The sequence below is a fragment of the Mytilus californianus genome, unplaced genomic scaffold (genome assembly GCF_021869535.1).
Source record: "Mytilus californianus isolate M0D057914Y unplaced genomic scaffold, xbMytCali1.0.p SCAF_2, whole genome shotgun sequence".
NCBI lineage: Eukaryota > Metazoa > Mollusca > Bivalvia > Mytilida > Mytilidae > Mytilus > Mytilus californianus.
In genome coordinates, this window is record NW_026262668.1 from 71,974,606 (window position 1) to 71,988,555 (window position 13,950).

Consider the following 13,950-nt stretch of genomic DNA (forward strand, 5'->3'; position numbering starts at 1 on the left):
CATAAACAGTCAGAGAAAAACATGACCTTGTGCAATGCCAAGATACAGGTATCGACAGATTGTAGATCCATGAATGTGTATATGTATATAACAATAATATTTAGTTTGCTTTTAATTTACTAATAACAAAATCAATATTAGTACCAATAAAAACAACATTTAATGATCTAATTACAGTGTTGAATTGGTAACCTTTTAGAATAAGTTTATTTAAAGGATCGATAAGTTTACCAGGATCGTTTCTAAATTTCCGGGCACGGTAAACAATATTGCCGTAAAAATGAGGATGTGCAATCCCGTTTGAAATAAGTTTTCTACAGATACAACCAAACTTCAAAACCAAATCTTTATATCTGTGGAAGAATTTAGTAAAGGTTTTAAGTAATTTGTGGTAACGAAATCCCTTGCTTAATAATTTACCAGTAATACATAGATTACGTTCGTTAAAATCAAAAACGTCACAACAGACACGAGCATAGCGAACGAGTTGTGAAATATAAACACCGTAAGATGGTGCCAAAGGATCATCACCATCCAAAAAGGGAAAATTAACAATAAGGAACGAAAAATCGTACCTTTTGTCGTAAATTTTAGTGTGGAGTTTCCCGTGTAAAACCGAAATATCTTAATCTAGGAAAGGACAGTTGTTACCGTTTAAATTTGATTTATTTAAAGTAAGTTCCTTTGGGTAAATTTCGGCAGTATATTGAGAAAATTCTTGATTATTTAACGAAAAAATATCATCAAGATAACGGTAAGTGTTGTTGAATTTATCAATTAAATGCAATTTAGACGGGTCTTTACTGAGTTTGGTCATAAACTGTGATTAATAACAGTACAAAACAAGTCTGCTATTAAAGGGGCGCAATTAGTGCCCATAGGAATACCTACAACCTGTCGATAAACTTTGCTGCCGAAACGTACATAAATATTATGTAAATCTACTTTTTACTTGGCATCGTTCTTTCCTGGTAAGATATAACACAATTTTCTGACAAAAATCGTCATTTAAGGACAATTTCTCATAAGTCATCCAATGCATGGTTTCGGTGACATTTTTATAGCTCTTGTATTGTTGATCATTGTTGATGATTACAGTTTCTACCTATCTATTATAGTTTTTGAGATAATGGGCAGAAGACGAAATTTAAAAAAAAAAAAAACGTATTTCAGGGCAGAAACTCCTATAAGAAGCCGTTTGATAATTTTGGTGCCATTAGGAAGTAGGTAGGTTATTACATACTGAGCATTTATTTTGAAAACATTATCTTTTGATTTTCAAGATAATATTAAGATATTTAATGCATTTTAACCTTTTGTTCTAGTTTTTCTAGCCGTATTTGGCCATGTTTGTTGACTGACGGATATACCCTAAGGATCATTCATTTCAAGTTTGGCTGAAATTGGAATTGTAGTTTCAGAGGAGAAGTTTTTTTAAGATTACGACGACTACGACGACAGACGCCACGAATGATTGTACCGTTCCGTTCCCACACTGAAGTTAATTGCATATTCAGGACGCGAACATGTTGATGTTAAATGAATATGAAACCTGCTCACACGCTAATTGTCCGACATACTTTCATTACATTTTTTAATTTGCATATATTTTTAAAAAGTGGGACAATCGGGAAGACACCAAGTCAACAGCTTTTATTATGTTAGCACGGCAGCTGTCGCTCAAAAGAAGATCATTGTTCATTATAGTTTAAACATTATAGATTCGGAAAATCTAGATATATTAGACAAAACAACTATTTTTCCGACAAAAAGTAAGGATACTCGAGCTGTATTACTGGAGATGAAACAAAAAAGAGATAATTTTCTTAAAAATTTCATAGTAATTTCAGATAAGAAAATGTATATATCAAGTACTCTAACTATTACTAGGCGTTCAACATTGGCAGAAGCAGTCTTAATCTTTCAAAATAATTTTCAATAGGGGATTTGAACATCAAGGAATTTTTATACTAATTTTTCTGTAAAAGGGAGGGAGTATATGTCAACATTTTCACGTAAAGGAGAACATTATTTTAGTCTGTAAAACCTAAAAGTATAGCATTGCTCTGTTTCTTACATCACTTGCTAGTAAAGAAACTACCTAACAGCTGGTTTCCACCTTTAAACTTGGAGGACAACCATTAAACTTTTAGGGGGGTTATGTTTTTTACTACAAAACATATTCTGATCCCAACTTTGAAGAATAAAATATTTGAACTGGGAGAATGAAAATAAAGATTCTGATTGAGAGTGTTGTCATTAAATTAATTTAATGTTAATTTCTTTAAAGATAAATAATTTGATGCGTGCGTGGTACGAAAAATGTATTAGAATGAATAAACCCCTCTGCCTACCCCTCAAAGTTAAATGGTTGTTCCCTTAAATGCGTCAAAATTCAAAATCAAAGTCAGTGATTTTTTAAATATATATATATATATATATATATATATATATATATATATATATATATATATATCAGTAACACTTCGATCCTGTTGGGGTAGGGTGGGCAGCTGAAACATCCAGTTTCCGACCCTTGTCACATATTTTTTTATAACAAAAATACATAAACTATCATGTATTTTTTGACAATAATATATCAGTAGCTAAAAATGACGACCTGTTCCTGCGGCTCATCCCTACCACTCTTTACATGGTTAGTCCCCCCTTTTCCTCCCGAGGTCGGCCCCTATGGTATTTGTAAAATTACTGTCACATCTTTCAAGTGGATAATTTCTATTTAAATACTTTTATCTAAAAAAAATCCCCACCAATCTCAAATATCAGTCGTGTTAAGCGAGTGAAAGGAATTCTTTCGGAGTCCTGAATACAAGTTCCCCTATTTTACACAATATTTACTGACAAAAGCACATTACTCTCTAACCTAAACGGATTCAGAAACAAGACTGGGCTGTTTCCTGAAATAATAAACACGACAAGCTTTCCTATGTTTCACTGATCACAAAGCATGTCGATCAGATTTCGATATGATAAAAAAATATGTTAGCAGTCCAATTCTGTTTTTCAAAAATATTCTTTAGAAATTACATTCAGCCGTGAGGATGAATTGGGTGTGAGAGAACGGAGGAAACGGATCTTAATCAAATTTTACAGAAAAAAACAAATATTTATAAAACCACCTACCTGAAAAATTGAACTTAAAATATCTGCCCGTTTCAGTTTGTCGTGTGTGTAGAGATGACCAGCAAACAAAAACCCAAGGACAATGAATATTGCTAGACTGTGAAACTTTAGAGTAAATCGACGATACCGGATCATTGTGTATAACAAGTAATCCTAATTTCTATCAGATGTTCGAATGTATTTTTAAAATAACACACATGCTGTCCGTTGATCAAACTATCTCCGGTATTATTAGCACCTTTCCAACTGTAATACTGTAATGTGAATAAATAAAATTAACAAGTAAAGCCTGATAATTCATATGCATCTTGTGTATTGATATATATATATATTTATATATTGTTTGCAATCGTAAGATGTTCGATCAATAATGACTGGCCTAGCTGCACTCTGTATAATTATCCATCTGTTTGTATGAATCTATTTGTATGTCCCGTGTTTTAATTATCTACATGAAAAATCTAAATCATATACACATGGTAGAAACTTCGGACACAATCGCCGATTCATCCTTTACAAAATGTTAAAACCATATATCATTGCGCGTACTCATCGGATACAGCACCCTTGTGCACATTTGTCTGTTAAAATTATTTCTTTTATTATCATCAACGATAGAATGTGTAACGAGAGAGATCAATACACGGCACACAAATTAACGAAGACATTGCGCCAAATGAACGAAGATGTTGAAACTAAAGCGTGAACACTGCATTTTAATCAGATTGAAATAATCGTAAAAGACATTTATAAATTCAAATTGAGGTTTAGTTTAACACCTCACATTATTTCCATTGTCATTCAAGGCAATTTGAATTTTGAATAAGCTTTGAAGCCTTCCTTTACGCTTCATGCACACATATATCTCCAAGGCAATTTAGAATTTGTTAAAAACAAATATTTGTAAAGATTTTTGAAATAAATATGGAGCGTAAACGACCTAAGAAGACCGATCTTATCTGCAACGCTAGTAATAAAAGATAAAAATATACGAACAAGATGAAATGCCTTGAAATCGTATCGACAAATATTTCGGCATATCAAATGGCCTTCATCGTTCTGGCTGCCACGAAATATATAGTGCTGAAAGTAGCGGTAAACACAATTGTAACATGAATCTTCTTTTTTCCTTTGATCTTTTTATGGAATAAGATAGAGACGACAAGCATGTACAATAATGTATGCTCTAAACTGAAGCAACCAAATAATATTGCATGAAAGGTCACATGGGCCTATATAACTCAATGAGAAAACAGCCATGAAATAACCAACAACACTAAAACCAATATTGCATGGGTAAGCTCCGCCTCCTTAGGAAAAGATGACGCCTACAAAAAACCACACACATCAATGTCAGTTTTATTAGGTTTCAAATACAAAATACAAATTTAAAGGAAATTTCTGCAGATTTTATCCGTCAGGCAAGAGAACAAAAAATATAATGTCCACTCCTAAATTTCAAGAAGTAGCCGAAAAAAATAAACATAACTTCTGTCACTTTTGAAACAGAACATATTTGCAAAAAAAAAAAAAAACAACAACAATAATAAATCAAAATGAAATGTTGCTCAAGTTGCAATTTGAAAATGATCCTTTGACGTTTTATCGCTGGAATGGCCAACACGCTCGAGTTTTCCATTTGTCGCTTCAGTACCAGAATTTTCCTCATAAAATGGCGCTGGTGCAGTCCCGGTGGAATCTAGAGGCGGATTAAGAATTGGAAATCTCCTTGTCAAACGTTCCTAAATCGTAATAATCCACAGCTTGCGAAACACTCATGCCATAAAATGGTTCAATATTTTGATGCGTTTGAATTTGCGACAGATTAATATTTTCCTCTATTATTGCCGACGCGTCTGCTAATGATATATCTTCTCGACATCGTGAAGAACCTGCAAAACAGTAAAAAAATATTTTTAAAAATTCGTTTTAATAGAATAAAACATTTTCATTTCCGAAAATACATTGCTCATAAAGGGCATATAAATCAGATGATCGACATAATTGAAATGTATACTAAGCTAAAAAAATCACAGCAATATTTACCGATTTCCGATTAAAAGCCCCAAAAAAGGACAATAACCGCAAGTCAATCTAGTTTTATATAAAAAAAAATACACACCTGAGAGAGAACTATATCATCGCCTTCGATTTCTAGCTAATCTGGAAGGGGGAATACGTCTGCCATGCTTCCTAAAATATTTTGACACTGCGGTTTATTATATTTTGCCGCCAAACGATGTTTTGGAATGTGGGCGGGTCATTCATGTCACAAATCATTTATAGCAACGCCTTCCTCGTTAGCCAAATAAACTTCTCACGCTTCGCGTTCGAAAGTTTATTTGTCTAACTCGGAATACTATGCTATAAATATAACTTAATTTGTGTGAACTTTGAGATATACTTAATAGAAAGGGGATTTTCAGTAATTTCAATGTTTACCTTATTTTTAGGATAAAGCATGATACATGTCGAATATCCATTACATCTGTAAATGACATCAGGATGTGAATAGCTTCAAACATCTTATTATAGATTAAATTTTAATAACGATGAGTTCTTCAGGTGCGGATACAGAAAGTGAGGGCCCCTGTCAAGCCAACGTTTGGAGTGATTCTATGCATTTATCATATATGTTGCTCTATAAGGGGACGAGCCCCCTCCCTCCACACATAAATTTACCTCTCTTCTTATATATAAATTAACGATGAATGATATACTTATATATTATAGACCATGGCGTTTTTAAAACCGAATTAAGATTATATCTTAGATATTCGTAGAAGTGTGAATTAATATTTAAATAACATCTTAAAGAAAAAAATCTTTGGAGAGATGTCAATTTATAAGTGCATTTTAAAAGCTTGATTGATTAACTTTAGCTAATATATTTATGTTTTATATTTTAACCACTCTTGTAAATATCTAATATCATTCCTTAACGAATGTTACCTTTTATCTTTATTGTATTATTATTTTTCGTTTATTTAAGTTCTAAATCCACTCTCTTGTCATATATGAAACATTTTATGTATAACTTCATGCGTTATTTAACATTGAATACATTTCAAAAATTGAAATATGGAGTATCTGGATTGACATGTACAAAAATAATATTCAATATATATCACTGAAAACTAACTTTTACCCCCGGGTTTGAACTTTAACGTTTCAGCTAATAATCACATCAGGTGACATCACATCGTCGTTTTTACAGATGGAGATATATTCAGTATCAAAGTCCAGCATATATTTTTTGTTTGTGTTGCAATGAACGTGAAATATTATACAATTACGGTCTTTTGATGAGGTAGATATGTGGTTACGACGACCGAAGAGAATATAAGTTTTTCAAAAGTCAATTAAACCACATATTTACCGAAACAAAAGACATCAAAAGTGAGACGAAAGATACCAAATGGATATTCAAACTCACAAGTCGAAAACAAACTGACAATGCCATGGCAATACACGAAAAACGACGAAAAGACAAACAACAGTACACAAAACACAACATAGAAAACTAAATACTGAGTAACACGATCCCCACCAAAAACGGGGGTGATCTCAGGTGTTCCGGGAGGGTAAGCAGATCATGCTCCACATGTGGCATCCGTCGTGTTGCTCCTGTTACTGTAAGTACAAACCAGGCGATAAGTCTAAATTCGATATGTTACATTCGAGGAAAAGAGGAAACAGTTATTGTTTTACTCCATATTCGTAACCAAATGTACATCAAACATTATACCAATTAAAGGTGAATATCATTGTTATTCGGTTGAAAATGCTGTTTTATTCAAAATCCAATTCATATAGAAAACCCTACTATAATTGTACCTATATGGAATAACAATGAATATTGTAAATCATTAGTGTAAGATGCTCATTTTCCATCAATGCGTATATATGTCTGTAATGGTGCTTGACGATGTAACATTTTTACATCTCATTATTTACAAAACATGTCTACGCGTCTGTGGCTATATAAACGAATAACTGCACTTTAGACAAGGGACCTCGGTGATAGAATGGTTTAATTAGTTCATCTACTGTTGGAACCCCGCACGTGACGTGTGCGTTCGACTCCGATCTTAAGGGCATACGATACAGTTTTTATCCCACGGTGAATTTTTGACTAAAGTTTGCATACAAGCTGTTTTCACCTAGTCAATTCAAATATGTAATAAAAAATATACCTTCATGTGCTACTTTTAGAGATAAATGGGGTAGAAATTTTAGACATTTACTGGAAATTTCGGTTTCTTTGAAATGTCTATCCTTTGTGAAGACATACCTAACTTTTTTGTTTCAAAAGATAAACGCAAGCGGACTTTTGTAAAAACATCTGTAATATCTTCTCTACAGAAGTGTGCTTTGAATTTGTGTAACACTTCTTTGGAAATAATCGATTTATTCATATTTTCATGATTTTTGTCAAAAAACGGAATTTTTTGCTGTATATCTATCTAATTTAAAAAAAAATTCATCGGTGATTTGTTTATAAAAAATGGCAAAAATAATCTTTATACATAATCAAGCCAAATGTCATTTTTAAAAAGAGGGGTCCATGAACTCGTTTTAAAGTTAAATCAGTCTGAATGATAAAAATCAGTCGAAGAATGCATCTTTTCGCGATATGTCACAGTTTGACGTCGCGAAAAATAACATTTTACGTTAGCAACGTCGTTACCTCCCCTGTAACTGTATCGTATGCCCTTAATTGAATGGGGGACTGTCAGTTTTCCTGCCGATTGTCGGTGGTTCTATCAATCAATCAATCACTTAAGGAATTTGTGAGCAAAACAAATAGTTCAATTACTTGAAATATAATTGTTAATTTCTAACATGAGACAATATCAAACATGAAACAGTCAGGATCTGTATTGCTGTGGCTCATCATGGAAGTTGTTAAAACTTCACATTGATAGTTCAACAGTAGATAATAAAGCTTCATTGAGCATCGCCCAAAACGAATGACGTTAGCTCAAGATATACCAGAGCATATAGAAATATAAAAAAAAACCTTACAGTTTTTATTTTATTTTTTTGTATCTCTTAAATAAAGCTTGTTTTGTGAAGGTTTGTATAGTACTCGAAAGCAATAAGTCCAATCCATTCTCTGTACGATGAGTTTACCATCAGACGATAAACGTATACATGTTGCTTTATTGTCTAACGTTACATCGATGACTTATTGACAACTGATCTGCACATTTGTGCATCATTGTTGCAGATATCATTACACCAAAAACATTTTGAAAAATCGGATATTTAATTTAAAATAGTTTGCAATACAACATGCGTTCTATTTTCTATTTTGTATCCAATTTAAAAAAAAGAAAAAAAGTACATATTGTTACGCCCCTCTAGGTTTGACATTTTTAGTTGTGTTCATATATAGGCGTATTTACACTTGTATGCAAATTTGTCCGCCATTACGTAAAGTCACACAGGTAAACTTTGACATCATAATTCAAAACATTTGACGTCACAATTAAAAAGTGATTGTTGCCTGACGTCAAAAGGTGATTCGGAGTAGATCTAAGGTCATTCGGAGGCAAAATATAGCTAAATACCAAAAGTGTAAATCCGTTTATTATTACTGCGGTCTCCGTTCCACACTTGGTACATGCAGATGTCCGTTGTTGTGTTCTGATCCGTATTTTACAGAAGAAATAGCCTACCTGGACCTCACATTATCTAATGACTTCCTAAAATCTACATATAGACTTTATTTATGAGTGTAATTGTTCATTTTGTATTTGTTTACATTTAGTTTCATTGCAACGCGCCAAATGTAACGTTATGTGTTCCTGTTCTTTTATGAATAACTTTACATCACCAGTAAACCGACGCTTTTGTATAAAATGCGGAATGCAAGTTCCAACTGGGAGATTATCTCCCAAGATTCAAGATTATCCATGCGGTTAGCAGTATATCTCAAACAATGTTTGCTGCACCAAGTAAGAATGCTTGGTGACTTATATTCAATAGACTTGATAATTAGCCAAGTCCTCATATCCAAAATGCTGACGTACTGTTTGCTCGGGTAAATCGCAATCGGCAATCCTCGGGTGACTCCGCTACTCTCCTTCTATGAGGTACGGAATCGGCCGAGTTATGACGAATGGGGTAAATCGCTAACCATGCACCGAGTATCTGAATGACCCTGAATGCAGTGAACCAGGTAGATTTTCCTGCACCAAGTAATGCGAAGTATTAGAATGCAGTGTCTCAAGCAGATTTTCTTGCACCGAGCGCTAGAACTTAGAAGAATTTTTTTATTAAACTTGGTGCAAGTAATGCACCTTGCTGTATTACTTGTATAAATATATTATGAATGTATTTTATTTCATCTCGTGTATATTTTATGAACCACTGTATTTGTTGTATTGCATATCAAAATTACTGAAACAGAAAATAATACAATTTATGAACTGCATTTATGATTTTTATTATTACTTCCTTCACCGGAGGCCAACATAAGTAACGCCGGGAATCCTGATTCGAAAACCCCGGAACGCTACACTGGTGTCAGAAGTGGGATCAAAATCATTAATTTTAAAAATTATCTGGTGTAAGTTTGAAAAATAAAAATCATTTTAAAATGGATGATTCTTTGCAGTCTGATATAATTAGATTTAGTCCAACTGATAGATCATCAATTGCTAGTGATGATATATAGGTGAGTAATACACATGAAATGAGAACAATCTAATAGTTCACCAGCTATTTCTCAGTCAGTAGGAGCAATATTTGAATCACTCACAAATGAAATAAGAGATACATTTCGTATGGTGACAAATGAAAGACGGGGGGAAAGGGGAAAAGGGGGTGGGGGTGGGGGGGGGGGGGGGTAGGCATCTATCATGATCATGTTGATATTGTACCCCCCATCTTTCAAAGTCTGTCAAAAATTCCCAACGGCAATACTTTTTTACACACTAGGTGCAAATGATAGGTAAAGGTCTATGGTCCATTGAGCCAAAAGGCCCAGGTTGGACAACTCATGGTTTGTCTTTACCAGAGGACCAAACTTAGGTCTAAAGAGTCTTAAACGCCTACCCCTCACTCCACCCCCATCTTTCAAAGTCTGTCAAAAATTCCCAACGGCAATAATAAGTACTATTTCTAAACCTTACAATGAGCAACACAATTGGACGATTCAGTTATCCCGTAGTTATCATTATACTTCGGTGGGGCACATGTATACCTTTGTTTTCACTTTTGAAAAGGGAATTAAAATACTGGTATATAATTCTTCATTTAACATCTTCTTCTTAATTTTACAATTGCATAGTTTGATATATTTTAAAAACAATTCTGTTGAATTTAAATCTTATGCATCTTTTAGGATTTTAGATTTATCTTTAAAGTGGCTGCTAGCGTAGTGGCTGCTAGCTTGAGCCTGGTTCTCTTTTTTTTTGGGTATTTTATACTAAACATAGTATGCTATACATGCTATATTGAGAGGGCGCTTTTTTTCCTTTAAGTGAACACCAAGTGACTTCCTTCTAAAGTCGGATATAGATAAATCTACAAAAGATCAATACCGTAGATGACAAAATACCAGCAAAAAAGTACAATATCAACATGATCAACGTAAATCATACATGAAAACGGTCGTTGATATGCAGTGCGTACGGTTGCTAGGTAGTTTCTAAGCATACAACAAGCTAACAAAATGTAAGATTTGTACAATTGCCGTTTAAGTACCTACAATAGAAACATATAGCTTTGGTTTATAACACATTATTGATTACATAAATCTTGAGCAGATACCAAATGTTGTGGTTGCTTAGTATAAGGTATTGTTGCTAAGGGTCATTCTGGTGGTTAAGGTGTTGATATATACTCGTTTAAATAATATTAATAAATAAAACGTAACTGTTTGAGATTTCCATGAATGTATTATACAATGATACATTTTGATTCATATGGAAAAAACGCATTTTTTGATAAATAAGGTATATAATAGTATATTAATGGCAGATTTCAAATCTGTTGCTAGGCAACCAAAAAAATGATAATACAAAAAATTGTCATTTTTTTAAATTTCTAAATCTAGTCTATTGAAATTATAAAAAGCAGGGGCCAAAAATGACCCTTATTGTACCTTGTCCTTTATCTTTAACGCGAAAATTTACTTTAAACGCGTTGAAAGTATACTTTTTAAACTTTTAACGCGTTACATCTTCTCTTAACGCATTTAACCTTCTTTTCTGACGCGTTAATTATTGTTTTAACGCAATAAGTAATCAATGACAATAATATCTAAATGTGCTGAAAATCTTTAAACATTATCGTGTTAATTGACGAAGATGTGACACATGCAGCCATTTCATTTAGTAAGTTTCAAGTAAAATTTGACGTCTTTAAGGCGAAAGTAGAATGCTTTTTCGGTCATTTTTTGAAGTTTAGTGCTTAACGCGTTAAATAATCAATAATCAATTAACGCGTTAAAACTGTATTGATCGCGTTAAATGTGATTTGATCGCGTTAATTGTTAACGCGTTATTTTATCTTTTTTTTTTACATGAACGGCCTTTCATAAAAGTCTGCCCCAATGTCATACTAAAAGTTCACTAATGAGGAAAAACTTACTAGTCAAAAAGTTGGATGATCAGCATTATTTATAATATAAGTTAAGTTTATACAAGCACCTCTCTCTTCCAAAAACGGAAAAGTGTAGTTAATTCAAATATCAGATTAGAATACAACAAAATAGCTATGTATATGCTTCATCAACATATAAAAGTCACTTCCTTTAACGATGGAAGTGAAATGAAATATAATACTTCCATGATTTAACAAATCCAGTCGTTTATGTAGGAAAACAACTTGCTAAATCATTTAAAATTCCCTTAGAAAAAGATGACGTAAAAAAAGAAAATTCGGCACTTGTCTAGTGTTTGTTATTCTTTTTTTTCCTCCCATTTATTTTCATTCTCTGATTTTATTGGCCTTTTTTTTATTAAACAACCTTTTCAACTGATGATCTTCAAGTAGATATGATTTAAGGAATCTCCGAATGGTTTTTAGATGACGATGTTCACAATGATGTCTGTTTGACATGTTTAATTCAATGCATTCTGTTATTTTCATGTAATGAAAATAAACACTTTGTACTCAAAATTTTGGGAATATTTTCATTGTAATTTTCATGGTCCAGTACTGAGTCATGTCAGTAACTTCCGAATTTTGACCCTGTGGAGGAAAGTTGGCTATATATCTTTTTCGTCTTGTTCGAATACTTGGTCTAGTCAACTTTTCGATATGTGGCGTAGATACTAAGTCTTGGGTCTTTGTAACAGCCGTTTTGACGTTAAGGGCATACGATACAGTTTTGATCCCATGGTGATTTTTTACGAAAATTTGCAAACAAGCTATTTTTTACTTAGTCAATTCAAATATGAAATAAAAATATACCTTTATGTGCTAAATTTAGACTGATAAATGGGGTTGAAATTTTAGACATTTACTTAAAATTTCGGTTTCTTGGACATTTCTATCCTTTGGACAGACCCACTTAACTTTTTTGTTTAAAAAAATAAACATATGCGGATTTTTGTAAAAAGATTAGGAATATCTTCTATACAAAATTATGCTCTAAATTTCTGTAACAATTCTTTGTAAATAATTCATTTTAATTAAATTTTCCACATTTAGACAAACGGGATTTTTTGCTGCTTATTTACCTAATTTAAAAAAAAATTATCTGTGATTTTTTCATAAAAATTGGAACAAATACTCTTCATACAGTATCGATTCAAATGAAGAGGGGTCCATGTGCTCGTTTTAAAACTAATTATTAAAAAACACTCGAAAAATGCATCTTTTCCCGATATGTCGCAGTTTGACGTCGCGAAAATAACATTTTACGTTAGCAACGTCATTACCTTCCCTGTAACTGTATCGTATGTAAGCTGGTTCTCGGCTGACTACTACACTTTGTTCATAGACGTTTGAGTGTAGCTTAAAACAATCGGATTCCAGTTTATATCGTATGCCCTTAAGATATGACGAAAGCCTATTAGGGTCACAAAAAAAATATTTTTATCTCGTAATTACGAGATAATCATAGTTTATCTAATAGGCTTTCGTAGTCTCGTCTACACACACAATAAAATTTATTTTAATATGAGGTAGGTGTAACCTGTGAATGGGAACGAAGTCAGCAAACCAGTTGGCAGTTACCTGTATGGCTATAGAATACTTTATAAATATGCGTTTTCAACAAATTTATATATATAACATGTATTGAATATTGTAATGTAACTTACAGTTGTAAATGATCCAAGTTGTCACCAAGTTCTATGATTCAGGTATAATCAGATAATTTCTCTCAGTATTCCAACGACTGTATGTAATTTAGTTCCCTGTTGATACACATAAAATCGGCAAGTTATTTTTTGTCCACAAATTGAAATATGTTTAAAAAGGAATGTCTCCTATTTGTAAATACATTCACACAGTGACTTAAGAATACCTATCACACATATTTATTTAACTGATACCCTGTTAATTTTATTGATAATGTTTAACAGTTGCAAAATAATCATGGTTAACTGTTAAAGAACAAACAATTTTAACTGTTAAATTATGCAAAAAATAAATTCTGTTTGGAAAATATGAAAAACTTAAGTTATATATGTTATGACCTTCAAAGTATTTAACTTTCTGTTATCCGCTCAGGATGAGACATATGCACTGTTGTACATGCACATGCAGAAAAGAAAAGAACTTCAAAGAAGAACAATTGTAAAGATTTCAGAACAAGCATACATTTCTCAATACAACAATCAA

The 13,950-nt window shown here is 32.6% G+C and overlaps 1 protein-coding gene across 3 annotated transcripts in view; it reads right to left on the bottom strand.

Annotated features, from left to right (window-relative positions):
• LOC127728097 (uncharacterized) overlaps positions 1–13,705 on the bottom strand; it is a 33,757-nt gene extending 20,052 nt beyond the window's left edge. Inside the window, exons 1-2 of one of the 3 annotated variants that reach the window (XM_052235324.1) lie at positions 13,428–13,705; positions 3,145–3,398 (exon numbers count right to left, since the gene is read on the bottom strand). In XM_052235324.1, coding sequence (XP_052091284.1) covers positions 3,145–3,279 — 135 coding nt within the window. In that variant the 5' untranslated portion in view covers positions 3,280–3,398; positions 13,428–13,705. Of the gene's footprint in view, positions 1–3,144; positions 5,037–5,266; positions 5,344–13,427 lie in introns of those variants that run through there. The other 2 variants (XM_052235322.1, XM_052235323.1) reach the window with 2 other exon arrangements.
• Positions 13,706–13,950: the final 245 nt, after the last annotated feature.